The sequence below is a fragment of the Gadus morhua genome, chromosome 2, assembly GCF_902167405.1.
Source record: "Gadus morhua chromosome 2, gadMor3.0, whole genome shotgun sequence".
Taxonomy (NCBI): Eukaryota; Metazoa; Chordata; class Actinopteri; order Gadiformes; family Gadidae; genus Gadus; species Gadus morhua.
Window position 1 is genome coordinate 14,595,506 of NC_044049.1, and position 16,859 is coordinate 14,612,364.

A 16,859-nucleotide genomic window follows, 5' to 3' on the forward strand; every position below is an offset into this window, starting at 1 on the left:
GTGCGGTTGCCAAATACCTCAGGGTTGTGATTACTTTCTTCTCCGGTGTAATAGCGTTGTGGCGTCGAGTTGGTGAAGTAATTGCATCTCTAAGGAGATCCACCACAAACATGATTCCTGCACGATCCAATCTGTAGCGTCTCAATAATTCCCTGTCATCCAGTGTTTGCAGGACATCTCTCCTGCCTCCTCTGTTGGCCATTTTGTGCAGCTGCTTAGGGTAACTCCTAAGCCACTAAAAGTCCTCTTCCCTGCTCTTAGCAGATCTCGCCTTAGGAGCCCTTTTAAGCGCTAGGACTCTTGAGGAATAGCTTTTATATTAACTGGGATTTTCGTGTCACTTTTAGGGGAAATTCTAAGAAAACGTCATGCCTCTGAGAATTTTCTTAGAATTTGGCCGCTAGGAGCCACTTTTTGCACAAAAATTCTTTAGAGATACGGGCCCAGACCGCTACCGGTGTTTAAAGACTGCCATTTAGAGACAGGTGGCTCAAAAGTGGGTCAGGTCAATCAACAACAGCGGAGGAGCTATGATGCCAATTTTAAAATAATGGTCGTCAATAAGGGCCCTTACATAGTCGACGCATCGCTACGCATACGCGTCCAAAAGGCTACGCGACGCGACGCTTCGGCCGCCATTATGCGTCGACGCGTAGCAAAACGCGTCCTTCAAATCTTTGATACGCGGTGCGCGGATCGATGCAATACCATGCGTTGTCGGTGGGGGCGATACTGCAAATACATTATTTCCACTATAGGTTATATTTACAGAAGAACATATGAGAGGATGCGGGAACGTGATAAGAATTACTTGACGTCTCTTTTACTAATTATCTGTGCAAATTTATGAGAACCCTTCCACAGGGACAAAGTGCTATTTTAATGCGCGACATCAAACAGCTGAGGCGGCCATTTTAATGATCTTCTTGTCACCCGATATTCGTTCTATTACTGGCCTTTTTTGTTTTAGTGTAGGCCTATTTGAATAAATTACGTAATGTTTTGTGTTCACGTTCTATGTGAAACATAAGTGTTCATGTTCTGTGTGAAACATAAGTTCAGTAGCCGCTTTGAGTGAATGAAATTTGAAAGCGTGAGTGTGTAGTGAATGAAAAATGTGTGCGTGTATGGTGGGACTATTTTATGTATTTGATAAATAAACCCCTTTTCTCTAATAATGTTGCCTACCATATAATTTCTGTGGACATTATGCGCTATAGCTTTGGCTATAGGCCTACACTTAAATAATTCATTCATCTGTCAAGGCAATAGCTCGTTGTATAAACATTTTATATGGATATGAATTAATGAGTTTGACGTAAACCAAATTAGGTAACTTGTGTAACATGATAACTAATGAATCAAAAGTCATGTTTCCAAGTGACCAATGTATATACATTTATTGGTCAGTGCGCATACCCAATCGTAGCACATTTTACTGGTGGGGAAACACGCCAGCATCTGACAATAATAAGCTGCCAGCTGCTCCCTCACAAGGGCCGGTTTCGGTGAGAGTCGGGAAGATATCGGATGACTCGCGAAAGGAGATCATCAAACTTTGGCGCCGACATCCGAAAATACTGGAAATGCCTCTCCTCGTCGATGCTTCGCATTGGAAGCACCAGAGAAACAAATTCCCCATCCTGATCTCGTGTGGTATTTAAAGGGCGCACATACCATTACCACCGCCTATCTCTGCGCTTCATCACTCTTCTTCCGTAGCCACTTTGATCGGAACGTTATGGCAAGCCGAGTGTGCCACAATTCGACTTCAATTAAACGCGTTCTGAAACGCCAGCACGCGTGCCCAGAACGCGTTTTTTTTTTTCCCAGAGCGCGTTCTGGCATTTCAGCGCGCGCGCCAAGAACGCGTTCCGGCATTTCTGCGCGCGCGCTCAGAACGCATATTAGCATATTAACAGCACGCGTGCTGTTAATATGCTAATGCACTCCTCCCCTCAATTTTCTCAGCCAATAGATTTGAGCCGTTTTCACCTAATCATATGCTAGGGCAAACACACAGACAACATCAGTCGAGACCAGAGCTCTTCTTTCGCGAATCTTTTCTGTTGCGTCGTTCTTAAAGTCGAAAGATGTTAAGATGTTTCAAATTAGGTGGTTAATGTGGAGGTGGTGAACACTACAAGTACATACACTTTGACTATACACTATCTAAGCTACTTGACCGAACATTGTGTATGGTAAGTGCCGTGGCAACTATGATAACATAATTAAAAAATACTTTTATTTATAGCGTATCGTTTATTACATTTATTTATTACAGCATTACATGAGTCAGCTTATTCGTCTTCTGAGTACAATAAAAACAATAAAAGAGTTCAGAAGTTAGAGTTAAAATTCCATTAGAAGTAAATAAGTCCGTCTGAAGTATTAACATGCAGTTGCAGGTTTTAGCCTGTACGTGGTAGTAGCCTATAAGACGAGGTATAATTCACTTCATCAGTTGGAATGAGACAGATAGAAAAAACTATATATATATATATATATATATATATATATATATATATATATATATATATATATATATATATATATATATATATATATATATATATAATATAGGGAGGTGAGGAGATAGATACTACTACAACTGATACTATTGGTAACCAACTGGTAGGTATTGGTACCCAACAGACCAAGCCCTTTAGGAAGACTTCCATCCCGCTCCTGTCACATTACATAAATAGTTGGTCTATAGCCTATATAAATGCAGAAAATATTGCAGCCAAAATTGCCCCCAAAATATTCACAACATTTACCATTTAACCATCCCTTTTCACATTAAACTGGCCTCTACTCTTGACTCTCATAGCCTTTAATTTAGTGAAACGTTTTGGTCACCTTTTTCCTATTTCTTTTTCACAGTGTCTACACGTCAGGTCATGGTGAGGAATATATTAATCATATATTTATATTAGTTAGTTAGTATGTTATTACTATATTGTTATTAAGTGAACATCAGTCCATGTGTTACAAACAAACAGCAGAAATCAAATGCCGGGAGGAGGGAGAAGCCTGTCTGGGCAGGCTCTATACACTGCGGTCCCGGTCCAACCAGCACCTGCCGACAATCTCCTGATTAGGAGTGAGAGAAACACAGGCATACACACAGCAGGGGCCGGGTCAAAGACCCGCCTGGGTCATCACACCTGCAACTGAACACCTCCAAGAGAAATTGTGGTGGATTACAGGAGGACTAAATGACATATGCTACCAGTCTCCATTGAGAGGGGACAATGTGGAGGGGGTCACCACGTACAAATGCCAACACAGATGCACTCTAGAAAGAGCAGGGGTCTCATTTATAACCGTTGCGTACGCACAAAACGGGGCTGAAAGTTGTGTACGTGACTTTTCACGCCAAGGTTGTGATCTATAAAAAACCAACTTGACGGGAAAATGTGCGCAGCCCTAAGCAAACTCTGACCCATGCGTACGCATGGTTTGGAGGAAAAGGAGAATTGGCGACACAGACGGTGTGGTGGTGAACTGAAGTCAGACCGAAGAATTGCAGAGTGAGAAGAACGATTATGTTTTATCATCGCCCTTCATAAATTTAATTTCAACCCGTATCATGCGTTAAATCCTAATCAGAATAATTTAAGTCCACTGCGTTATTTCTCAGTTATAACTCCAGAAATATCTCCTTAGAATAGAAATTAAAAGAAATTCTCTATATTTAATCCCGTTACTCCACCATACTGTCCACTGACGGCGCGACTGCATGGAATAGAGCATCTGTCCAACATGTGTCAATAACATCATATTTTTATGTGACACTGTAAACATCTGTAATCCTTAGCCCAAGTGAAGGAGTTCAAGTACCTCGGGGTCTTGTTTGCGAGTGAGGGTACTATGGACAGTGAGATTGGCCGGGGAATCGGAGCAGCGGGGGCGGTATTGCGTTCGCTTTACCGCACCGTTGTAACGAAAAGAGAGCTGAGCCTCAAGGCAGAGCTCTCGATCTACCGGTCGATCTTCGTTCCTATCCTCACCTATGGTCATGAGGGCTCGGTGATGACCGAAAGGACGAGATCGCGGGTACAAGCGGCCGAGATGAGTTTTCTCAGAAGGGTGGCTGGCGTCTCCCTTAGGGATAGGGTGAGAAGCTCAGCCATCCGTGAGGAACTCGGATTAGAGCCGCTGCTCCTTTACTTAGAAAGGAGTCAGCTGAGGTGGTTCGGGCATCTGGTAAGGATGCCCATTGGGCGCCTTCCTTGGGAGGTGTTTCAGGCACGTCCAGTGGGGAGGAGACCTCGGGGAAGACCCAGGACTAGGTGGAGAGATTATATCTCAACACTGGCCTGGGAACGCCTCGGGATCCCCCCGTCAGAGCTGCTCAATGTGGCCCGGGAAGGGGAAGTCTGGGGCCCCCTGCTTGAGCTGCTCCCCCCGCGACCCGACCCCGGATAAGCGGACGAAAATGAGATGAGATATGAGACTGTAAACACATAATCAAATGTCAATTAAATCAAGTGTGAAAAACCAAGCCACACTCCTCATCACAATCGTTGTACGTTACTCTTGATGCTTTTCATGACAAATCAGGCATTAAAAAGGGGTTATGTTCAAGAACATTTTACGTGGGTGATTACAAACGGATTATCCAAGGCGTTCTCGTCAGTCAGGTGAGCGCCGTGGTAATGCTGCACCATATGGCACTTCTGGCGGACCATTCAAATGGCAGGATTCGGAGGGAGAGGGTATTTAGGGACCATAACGATTTATTGGTAGGCTACATAAAAATATGTAACTCTATGTCAGACCACTTCTTTTTTTAATTCTGGGAAAGTGCGCTCCGTGCTACTGACAGAGTTCACTGCTGCAGCAACATGTTGCCACTCACTCTGCTTTTTGTTGTTGGCGATCCCAATCCCGTGACCGCCGAACAAAACTACCTTTCGGGCCTCCATCTCACCCACAAGTGTCTCCACTTCAACCTCCGTGAAATTTCGCTTTTTTGATTTTCTGAGTACTTCTGCCATTGTTTCCAACAAGACAATACCAGCATCTGAGTCTGTTTTATATGCAGATCGCATTCATGAGGTCATTTGCATTGACCATTTATGGTTAAAAAGGGGCGTGTAGAGGGCGGAACGTGAAGCTGATTCAGCTGCGCACAATTGTAGTCAGTATGTGATTTATAAAGCAAAGATTGCGTACAGGTGTGCGTACGCAGTGTTTTATAAATCTGAATATTTTTTGGCGCACGCAAAACTTGGCTTCTGGGCGTACGCACATTTTTAGTAACGATCCCACGCACAGTTTTATAAATGAGACCCCAGAGCCGGCTGTACTTGCTAAGGAGGCTGTGGTCCTTCAATGTCTGCAAGGTCCTCAGGATGTTTAGCCAGTCTGTCATTGTACTCTCCTATATGCTGTTGTGGGGAGGCAGCGTTAAGAAGATGGATACTGGGCGACTGGACAGGTTGTTAAGGAAAGCTGGCTATGTTTTGGGTATAGAGCTGAAGTGCATCACTTCAATAGCAGAGAAAAGAAGACTGAAATGGATGATGGCAATCCTGGATAATGACCCCCACTGTACAACACATTCAAATTCATACTCTTGTTCTTTCCATATTTATAGAATATGTTCCACATTCAAATTTAACAACAAGCCATACTTACAGTGATTATGTCCTGCACTGTGTCACTTTACACTACCACCATTGCACATACTGGTCAATATTTCACATCATCAGTATCTATCAGGCCTAGTAATCACTCCACATGCTGTTTACTCTTTACTTTTATGTACCTGAGAGTGATTTGATTTATTTTACGTCTGATATGTGTTTGTGTGTGTGTGTGTGTGTGTGTGTGTGTGTGTGTGTGTGTGTGTGTGTGTGTGTGTGTGTGTGTGTGTGTGTACGAAATTTCGTTGGACCACCCTTACCTTGATTGCTGAACAAATTCATTTGGCATTGCTTCAATAGGCTGCTGCAAGGTCTAAAGAATTATTTCCGTCAAGTGTTCAATTCAATTCAATTTTCACCCTGATCTTGTAGGCTATTGATGATGGGAGAGTCGGACCACAGCGCAAAGCCTTCTCCAACACATCCCAAAGATTCTCAGGACTATGTGGTAGCCACTCTTTCATGAGCCAGATGAATCTTGGAGTCATCGTCTTGAAGTATTTCCATGCCATCAGGGAAGAAAAAAATCCATTGATGGAATTCAGTATCTATCTATCTATCTATCTATCTATCTATCTATCTATCTATCTATCTATCTATCTATCTATCTATCTATCTATCTATCTATCTATCTATCTAAATGATGATGGTTAAGGTTAGATGGTTAAAGTATTCCAATACCTCATGTCCAGTTAGTCGTTATTTTAAAGCTGTTTGACTGATCATTTTGTAAATCGGCAATATGATCATACTGGAATAAAAAGAGCATCTATGTTTATTTATAGCATAGTGTTTATTTCTGCATGACACGAGTCATCGTATTGGTCTGTTTGGAGTCCATTAACCATAGAAGATCACAGAAGTAGGATTCCACGCTGACCTCTAGGGCCACTGAGAGAGTCAACTGTATGTGAATCTCCCCCACTAGCATGGTCAATGATGGCCTATTGAGCAACAAATTAGCAGTAGCGGTGGATGCTCAGCATTAGGAGTGGATGTAGACAATGAGCAGCCCCAAGTGGTGGATCAGCAGAACCTGCTGAAGGAGCTGCAAAGATTGTGGATGTAGAGCAGAGTTTAGCCAAACTAATGCTCGGGGCCTACCACGGCCCCTTCTTCTCTTTTCACTGGTCCCCCATGAATTCATAAATTGAATGTGGCCCGTTCTTATACTTTACATTTTACCCACACAGTTAACACATCTGTCAGAAATATCATTAATTTAACTAAAGACTAGGATTGGGTACTAATAGAATGACAGAAGTTTTTGGGAATCACAGGGGGTTTGTGTTCTAAAAACACAATTGTTCTCTAACTTCCGATTGTTGGCCCTTGATGGCTTATACTGATGTAAATTTAGAGGGTCAGCAGCAGTAGAGGATCAGGGGATTGATATAGAGGGCCAGTAGCAGAGGTGCCCCCCAACCCCTACTCATAAATGGGGACTGTGTGGAAAGGGTTTCAGACTTTAGATTCCTGGGCACACACCACATCAAAGAGGATCTCTCCTGGATCACAGTAGTCAAGAAGGCCCAGCAGCAGCGACTCTATTTTCTGAGGATCCTCAGGAAAAACAACCTGTAGGAGAAGCTGCTGGTATCTTTCTCTTTCGTGTATCGTCTTCATATGTCCAACTTCGTGTCGTGCAGCCACTCCCTCGTCTCAGGTCCCACTTGGAAGAGGCCCTCCTCTGAGGGTGGTCTATGCCGGGGACAGGTGGTGATGATGTGGTCGGCAGTCTGCTCAGGCTCCCCGCACTCACACGCTGCACTGTCTGTTAGGCCCCGCTTTTTTTTGGTATCTTTCTGCTGCTGCTCCATCGAGCTAGCTAGCTGCTCTGAAAATCACCGTTTGCACACTGCCCTCCCTGAAGGACATCTTCAGCTCTCGCTGCCTGGGCAGGGCAGCCAACATCCTAAAAGACCCTTCCCACCCTGGACACAACATGTCCACCCCTCATGGTTCCACCTGGTATAGGTCTCTCAAAGCTCGTACAAACAGACTCAGAGACAGCTACTATCCCATAGCGGTATGTGAATTGAACGATGCAAAATAAGAATTATACATTCATTCAACTATTAATTTCACATTCACAATTTCAGAAAAAACATCCTGAATGTACCATTTGCACTATTAAAAACTTTATTTATCTGTGCAGTACCGTTGACCTCAGCTGCTATTGTCATTTATCTGTATTTATCTGTCAACACTACTGTGCAATACTGTTTACCTCAGCTGCTATTCCTATTATCTGTATTATTTATCTGTACTTTTATCCTCATTTGTTATTTGTATATTTTATCATTTTTTTTGTTTACATAGATGTTTTATTTATTTATAATGTTAATGTTAATCGCACCGTCTGGGTTGCATTTAAATTTCGTTCCATGTGCAACGACAATAAAGATAATTCTGATTCTGATAGCTGTTGATGGCCGTCCATGCTGCCACTTTAGCTCTTGGAATGTCTCAACTAGCCACCCAGGCAAAAAAAACATTATCAATATTTTGAAACAAGTTTCCTTGCTATAAAATGGATGGGAATGTGAGAGAACCCATATTTTCTAAAGTTTGTAGCCTCTCACAATGAATATTGATTAGATAGGTGTGACACACTTAGTATCCGCACCCCCCTGTTACTTGTATACTTGTAATGACCCATGTGCCATAGATTCAATTGTCATTGATTGAGACCCATCAAAGTTTCAAACCGTCAAACCGTTACCATGAGACGGCGCGTTACAGAACTGCAGGGAAGGGTCAATGCAGAATTTAACAGATTTTTTAACGTGGAACAACCAGAGATGTCAGCCACTGACAGGTGAGTCAAACGGACCTAGATTCGGTTTTAGCTTGCTCATGCCAGTTTTTAAGTGTTTAAGTTAAACCCTATATATTACTGATATAATGCTCTCGTCTCGACCACTGGTTAGATGTTTCGTATTTGCTACTGACATACACAGTGCATGTCAGTGCGGTGCAGATAATCAGAGCCGGATTAACCCAAAGTATAACAATTAATATGTAATGTATCCAGATTACAGCAGGACTTCAACCGCGAGGGTGCCAGGCCGCAACGGCGGGTGCCTCGTGGTCGAGGCCAAAGGCCAATTACCTTTAGGGTTGTGGTGCTGCATAGCAGCACCATAACAAGGTATAGGTCCCGGAACGGTAATTCCTTTTTTTGTTTGGATGAACAGATATATGATTATGTGCTGTATCAAATAACTAATTTACATACATTTGTCATAATGCATTTCTCAAAATGTAAGAAACGCCATCAGTAAATGAATGTTGTTTTGTCAATTACAAATATTATTGGCTTGTTAAAATCAAAATACCTTTGTTTGCATCTGTTCACAGATCACAGACTGCCCTTTGTTTTGGCTGTGCCCCTGGACCTCTCCGCAGAGGACTTTTCTCAAAGTCTGCGGGATAATGTTCCCGGAGTCCCGGCAGAATTTGAGCTCTGCCGGGTCAGCTCTACCCGGGAGTTGGTCCCGTTGGCCGACCAGTGTCCTCTGGACATCAGAAACCGGAGAGAACTCAACCGGTCCAATTTATATCTTCGACCCAAGGTAGTCTAAGATATAAGTCATAATGAACATAGATTATTAGGGCCACTAAAATGAACCTTTTTTGGTGTAAATGATGTTGTCTGAGTCCACATTTTTATACAATGTTTAACAACGCAGTTTGTGTAAAGGAAACACTCAAATATTGGCATTTGTTTGTTTTAGAATACCGACAGTCAACAACCACCAAGGTAAGTGTTCTTCTTATTGTATCTACTTTGACATGCGTTTCTGACAGGTTTCATGAGAAGCGTTTATTGTTTTTGTACTTCAGTGATAATCCAGGCATCTTGATGGCATTGTTCACAAAGCATACGGTTCTGATCCTAATTCTATTGTGTCGTTTTATTTGTTTTCCAGAGAGCGCCCAGTCATTCCCCAGCAGGGTTTGGTAGACCAGCCCGGGGTGCCATCAAGGTAAATAATTGTCATTCTACCACTCAACACATGCATTGTTCACATGCCCAACCATCAGCATTACTTATCCAGGATGAATTTATCCTGGGTTAATATCATACGGCTAACAATTTTCAATTACAATCACACAGGCATCTCTGGCCTACATGAAGCAACAAGAGAAAAAAATATATACACAGTGGTAGGCATTAGGGCTGCCGCGATTAGTCGATGTGGTCGACGAAGTCGACGGTAAAAATGCGTCGGCATCAATAATTTAAGTCGATGCATCTTTTTTTAATTTTATGAATTCACCTTTTCAATTTCTAAAACGCTTCAGTTCAGTATAACGAATGTGCGTCTTCCGTATCACTACGTGCTGCGTGCCTGACGTCACTCTTTTTTGGCACCAGTCATTGGTCGCCTTCAGTCAACGCTTCAGTTTTAAAAAATCATGGCGGCAGCAGCAGTCGAGTCCGACTAACCATGGGAAACGGTTGAAATTTGAATTAGTTACGAGCGTAAAGCATTGTAGGGATTGTGCTTCGCGGGGTTTGTTTGCCGTTGCTATGGTTACCTAAATCAACTGAAAACGATGGCCGATGCGAGTTTGAAACTAAAACTGTGATTGTGAAAAAAGTATAAATGCTATCGAAATTCCGTTTGGATAGGATTGAAGATACAATTGTGTAGATTTGTTTAATGGTTTGAACGATGGTAAACGGTTGAAAAAGGACTGGTTACGATGTCAAACAGTGGAAGGTCCGCCGGTTAGAATGATGTAATATGCCGTTTTAAAACTAAAACTGCGATACCGAAAAAAGTTTAATAGCTCCCGAAATTTCGTGAACATGCCTAGATAGATATGAATCTCTAGATTCGTTTAATTTTTTGAACCATGGCAAACGGTTGAAATTTGAATCAGTTACGAGCGTAAAGCATTTGAAGAATTTGAAGAAATTTTTAACAATTCCAATAGAGGGTTTTCACCGACGTCACGTCTTGGGCAGTAACCCGGATGCGCGGCCATGTTGGAGGCACTCGATGTAAACACTGCGCTGTAATGCATGTAAACTCTGCGCTGGATAAACGAAAACGCTGCGATGGATAAAGGTCATAAACCCAAGAAAAGCTCGTCAAAAGGCGTTATAGATGCAAAGGCATACAGGGAAGGACTTGGACCGGGCGAAAAAGCACGATATTTGAGGAAGTTCGATTTGATTGGTGGTGCAGATCCCTACGAGTTGGCTCCCTCGTCTTGGATCAATGACGAACCGGAGAGTCTTCCGTCTGTTTGTTATCCTGACATCGTCAACTACCTGGTTTTCTCGCCAAGCCCATACACAGCGGAAGACCTTAAAGTGTACAAAAGTTTGGAGGCCTATAACCAGATGGTGTGTGGATGGGTGAGGGAGATTCAATACCAAGTCATCGACGACAGATGTGTTGCGAAGGCCAAAGTAAGTAATGCAATAATGTCTTTAATCAACCTAACCATAACTGTATGATATCATTGCAATACCCAAGGCAGGGATGGGCAACTGGCGGCCCGCGGGCATGCGGCCCGCGGCCACTCAGCCCGCACATAATTATAAAAAAAATATATATATATATAATAATAATAATAATTGATCGAGTTACAGAAAACTCGTTCAAGAAAGATGAGAAGAATTCATAGAATTCAAAGGCAAACCCATGCGTCTAGTTTGCTTAGAAGCGATATCAGTCATTAAAGATCCACTTAAGTCGCCACTACAACTACTACAACTGTTTGTTGGGTTTGAGTTCATTGAGTTGTTGCACTTAATGTTGGGCCACTGTTTTTCAGTTTTTTGACTTCATTGAATGATGATGTATGTGAGCCCTTTGCACTGATAAAAATACTGACCATTCATGTGGCTGTTTGAGCATGGAAAACATGAAATGAATGTATGTTGGTTCAATTAACATACCGTACATAGGTTATGATTCTGGACGATTTTTTAGGTAGTGGCCATCGCCAAAATGCACCAGAATACTGGAAATCATCTACCAAATTCAAAATTATGTAGCTTCTCTCAGCTCACGTTTAGTTGAAGTGTGCAGTGATGTGGCCCTCCGATGGTTATGATAAAAAATGTGGCCCTCTTTATCATGAAAGTTGCCCATCCCTGACCCAAGGTGTAGCCAGGTGATTCTCAACCGTTTTTCATTTCAAGGACCCCCAGTTTGATATGCAGTCCACAGACCACAGTCTAGATTGCTATGTACACTGTACACTATCAACTTTATTTATAGTGCATTTATCACTATCAGAGTTTATAACCTCTGGGGGCCTGTGTGGCCACATTGTGAACAAGTGATGCAGATAAGCCTAACTGTTATTCATTTTTTTAAAGTGAAACGGTGAGAAACTATTTTGTTATTCTTACTTATTTGGTTGTCATGTCTTTTATTCAGGTTCTCCATTCTCAATCAATCCGAGAAACACCCTTGGAACCCTGGATAATCGCTGAGAAGTCTGGTCGGATACTTGGAGCCCACTGCACGTGTATGGCTGGCCTCGGAGAGACGTGCACACATGTTGCTGCATTATTGTTTCTCATAGAAGAAACAGTGAAGTTGAGGGACTCAAAGACAGTGACGCAAGAGAAGGCGTATTGGCTGTTACCTACTGCACTGTCTAAGGTGGAATACAGGGAATGCCGGAAGATTGACTTCACTGTAACCAAGAGGTCTCAAGTAAAAGAGCTGGCAGGATGAAATGTGCTGCTCTTGGACAGCCACTTGAGGACCCAAGTGATACTTCCACTTCTTCTACTGTTACAGTTGGGAAACCGCAACAGCCAACCAGTGATGAACTGTCATCATTATTCAGTGCTCTTAGCGCGACTGGATCAAAGTCTGCTATTTTGTCCCTGATTGAGCCTTACTCTGACAGTTTTTTCCCAAAATCAATTGGAGAAAATTTACCTCTTGTGTTGACGGAATTGCGAAAAGACGAAGCAGTTCACATGGACTATAGTGAGCTATTGTCCACATGCAAAGATGTTGAAATTTCTGTTTCAGAGGAGCAAGCAAAGGCAGTTGAGGCCGCTACAAGGGATCAAGCTTCCTCTAAACTGTGGTTTAGATTTCGCGCTGGTCGAATCACAGCATCTAAAATGAAAACTGCATGTTGCACTGATCCAAAACAGCCAGCTCAGAGCTTAATCAAAAGTGTATGCTATCCTGAGTCATACAGATTCACATCAAAAGCCACTACCTGGGGATGTAATCATGAGAAATTTGCACGTGATATGTTTATAGATGTACATAAGGAATCTCATGAAAATGTTAAAGTACACGACACAGGTTTTTTCATAAATCCAAGTGTGCCATTCTTGGGTGCTTCTCCCGATGGCCTTGTTTCTTGTGATTGTTGTGGTGTCAGTGTAATTGAAGTGAAATGTCCATTCTGTGTGAAAAGTGACATGTTGGACAGTGTATCCTATTTGGAGAAGGACAGTGAAGGGAAACTGACACTTAACCGAAACCACCAGTATTTCTACCAGGTGCAAACTCAACTTGGGGTGTGCAAACTGGAATCTGCCTATTTAGTTGTTTGGACAGAAAAGGATTTGCATGTTGAGTGCATTTTATTTGATGAAGAGTTTTGGGACACGATATGCCAGAAAAGCAAGAATATTTTTGACACAGCCATTATGCCAGAGTTAGTTGGCAAGTTTTACACAAGGCTTTCATCTACCATGGCCAATGTGTCCTCGCAACCTGGAGTATCTACCTCGGCTGAATCACATGGCTCTGATTGTGCTGCAAGTGCCAGTGGCCAAGAAGAAACCTGGTGTTTCTGTGGCCAGGTTGAGTTTGGAAAGATGATTTTGTGTGACAATGCAAAATGTCATATTAAGTGGTTTCACTACTCGTGCATTAATGTCAAGGTTGCACCAAAGGGAAAATGGTATTGCCCAAAGTGCCAAAAGCTACCTAAGTTTGAGCCAAAAAAGGGAAAGAAACCTTTGAAGTAAAAAAACAAAACTGTATTTTTTAGTGGACTGTTGTGAAGTTACGCACTTCAGGCACTTTGTTTTAATGTTGGTTAAAACAATATTTAATTTATTTAGAAACGTGTACCTTTTTTGAAACTGTTCTTTAAATATTTTTAGCATTTGATTTCAAGTTGGTGAGATTTTGCAATGCTATAAAAAAAGTTGTAAAACTCAAATTACATGCAAAATTATGTTCGCACTATAGTATACTGTATATACTATAATTTATAGTACTGTATAGTTTATAAGCTATCTGTTCTGATAACTGTGTGGTTTTCCTTTAATAAATCTGTGTTCTGATGATAGTGTTATGATGTGTTCTCTTCCACAACAATACATTAACAAAAACTGTAAATTAACAACCATTTATAAATAATTTTAGGCTATATAGTCTTTTTATTGACAAAGTGCATATAAAAATATTCTTCAGTCAAAATCAACAATGGATGGGTTCACCAGAGCACAACAGACAAGTCCAATCTTATCAATGGTACAATAACCATCACTATCTTTGCACATCAAGAAATCAATTGGTAATATCCCCCCCAAGATGGTATATTTCTGGCGCACGCTACCAATTACACGCTCAACATGAATCCTGACATGGGCAATTTTTCTTGTGGTTTCTAAGTCAACAGGAGCCAACTGTGACTTTCCACGAGTGAAGGCTGGAATTTTTACATGAGCCATTATACAACCCAAAGTGGCTTGAATATTAAAGCCACGGTCAGCAAGGACAAGATCACCAGGAACTATGTTGTCCAAAAAGCCACAGTTTTCAGTTAGGTATTTGTCACTGACTCTTCCTCCCCATGCATTTGAAATGTAAGACACTGTGCCCTGTGGTGTAATACCAATCAAGAATTTAACTGTGTTATGGTGCTTGTAGGAAGACCATGTTTCTGCTCTGGCTATAAGGTTAGACGGACGTTCTATAAAAACCTCAAAACAGTCAATAACAGCACATTTTTTCCCAACATGTTTCCTGAATTGCATTGGCATAGTTTTTTGTAAATGCTCTCTTTCTGGCCATATGATAAGTGGTTTCATACGAATAAACATGACATCAATGACATCAGTGACTATCCTAGAAGCAGTGGCTATTGATATGTTAAATGCATATGACAGGAAGGTCGTGGAAACATTAAGCCTAAGGCGCATCAGTGTCAGCATCAACTGCTTAAACTTATCAAGTGACTTCTTCACAGGGAGGTGGGGACTAAGGAATGTGAAGAGTACCAACAGTATCTGGTATGTAGGTAGGCCAGTGAAAAATAAAACCTTTTCATCATTATCAACAAATGCACTTTGGTCATAGGTAGTGGACAAATGTGCAACATCAGAGCACAACTGGATGCTTTCAGTTCTAAGATTTTGAAGTTCGCTGGTCATAGCCTCAATTAAATCACCAGTCAATTCACTTTGAGTCTCTGTGCTGCACAAATTGCTGCTGATATAACCACTTGTAGTAGGGTCATCAGTCTCAGAATCATCAGTCTCTGCAGCAACTCCAGCACCAGCAGCAGCATCAGCAGCAGCTTCTCTCAGTCTCTGCTGGGTTCTATTCCCACGACGGCTGTAGCGTGATGATGTCCCAGCTTTTTCAGGAGACCTTTGCTGACCTGTCATTCCGACAGATGGCACCCAATCTGGGTCATCCTTTTGATAAAGGTCAGACCTTTTACCTGGAATACAATGAGAAATACAGCACATTGTAGCTCTACATTTTAAGAACTGTGTTGCTACTGTAGCAGGCTATTAAATATGATCCTAATCAGATATTAAGTCAATAATGCAACATAAAAACATGTCACTTACCTGACAAGAAATGGGCCGAACAAATTCGGACGTTGTCCAGATTTTTGCCACGTAGATCCTGGTTCAGCTTCGCTAACCACAAGCGCCTCCTTTCCTCTGACAACTTTTGGCATTGTTCTCCTTGATTAGTTATAACTTTTGGCAGTCTGTAATACTCCAAATGTTTTTCGCGGTCTGACCGATTGGTACAGCCAAAAACACGGCAATAATTTACCATTTTCCACGAAGATATTCGGGATCTACTGCGGCGTGCGCTTTATTTACCTTGGCGTGCGGTTTATTTACCTTGCCGAGTACCTCCAACATGGCGACTGCCGGATTGATGACGCGCTGATGACGCGCCGTGAAAACCCTCTATTATTATTAGTTTCTACCTCTCTTCATTTTCACTCTCGTTTTGTCTTGTTTATTTTATTTTCTGTTTCATTTAGTCAACTCTGGCGCTCAGCCTGCTCAGGTCGATCGCATTTTTTGATCTCACACTTATGCTGCGTTTTCTTATCCATCTGTCTCGGAGGTCCGAGGACGTTGCCTAGCGACACGCACAAACACGCCCCTTTTCCTCGGACCTCGGATCTCGTTTGAACTCAGTGGTGGCCGAGAAAATTAATCGTTTAGATTAATCGACTAATCGATAAAATAGTCTAGAGATAAATCGATAGAAAAATAGTCGTTAGTGGCAGCCCTAGTAGGCATAAGTTTAGGCACCCGTGCTAAAGTTGAGTAAAAAGAGCAATAAAAAAATCATCTTTTGGAAATTGATCTTAATATCTTAATTAAACAAATGAGGAAAAATCCAACCTTTAAGGATACCAATTTGCTTTGTGAATGAATAATGTATCGTTAACAAATAAATGTTCTCCATTAAATATATAATGTATACTATATAACTATACTGCATTGTTCACTGTAAGCATAAAAACCCACACACAAAAATACACATAGATGGCGTCACTCACCGATCTAAGACGTCGTCCAATTGTTTCTTGAACATGTCCTCTATCTCGGAATCATATTGGCTGTCTTCGCTGTCCTCCGATGAAGCCAAAATCAAAGCAAGGGCTTCTTCGTGTGTGTAATATTTGGTTTTCTTTGTGGATTTCGCCATTGTAAACGGCGAAATCAATGTGTGCGGCGTGCGTCCTGGTCCGCTGGAGGCTCTCGCATGCGCAAAGCGAGTTGTCTGCCGTGATGACGCAGCTGTATATCTCGGCTCATACGTATCACACCTGGACACGCCTGGTAGCGTTGGAAAGGTAAACTCATTGGCTAGAAGCCCAAGTGATTGATATATCAATAGCCAATACGCTGTCCCTATACTAAAGCCGCGTAACAAAGTAAACAAAGCCCATTGGCCCTTCGAACTGGGAGCGCTCCATCTACTT

The 16,859-nt window shown here is 42.0% G+C and overlaps 2 protein-coding genes across 3 annotated transcripts; one reads left to right on the forward strand and one right to left on the reverse strand.

The window, feature by feature from the left end:
• Positions 1–10,609: 10,609 nt before the first annotated feature.
• Positions 10,610–13,804, forward strand: LOC115557605 (uncharacterized). 2 transcript variants are annotated; one of them, XM_030375552.1, is made up of 2 exons: positions 10,610–11,088; positions 12,068–13,025. In XM_030375552.1, exons 1-2 carry the CDS (start codon positions 10,732–10,734, stop codon positions 12,368–12,370), a joined length of 660 nt encoding a protein of 219 aa, XP_030231412.1. In that variant the 5' UTR covers positions 10,610–10,731; the 3' UTR covers positions 12,371–13,025. The 2 variants fall into 2 exon arrangements, with proteins under 2 accessions (XP_030231412.1, XP_030231405.1); XM_030375545.1 differs by having other exon boundaries at positions 10,983–11,088; positions 12,068–13,804.
• Positions 13,805–14,242: 438 nt separating this feature from the next.
• Positions 14,243–15,826, reverse strand: LOC115533207 (uncharacterized). The gene is made up of 3 exons (XM_030343566.1): positions 15,475–15,826; positions 14,635–15,341; positions 14,243–14,254 (listed from the first exon to the last, which is right to left on the reverse strand). Exons 1-3 carry the CDS (start codon positions 15,689–15,691, stop codon positions 14,243–14,245), a joined length of 936 nt encoding a protein of 311 aa, XP_030199426.1. The 5' UTR covers positions 15,692–15,826.
• Positions 15,827–16,859: the final 1,033 nt, after the last annotated feature.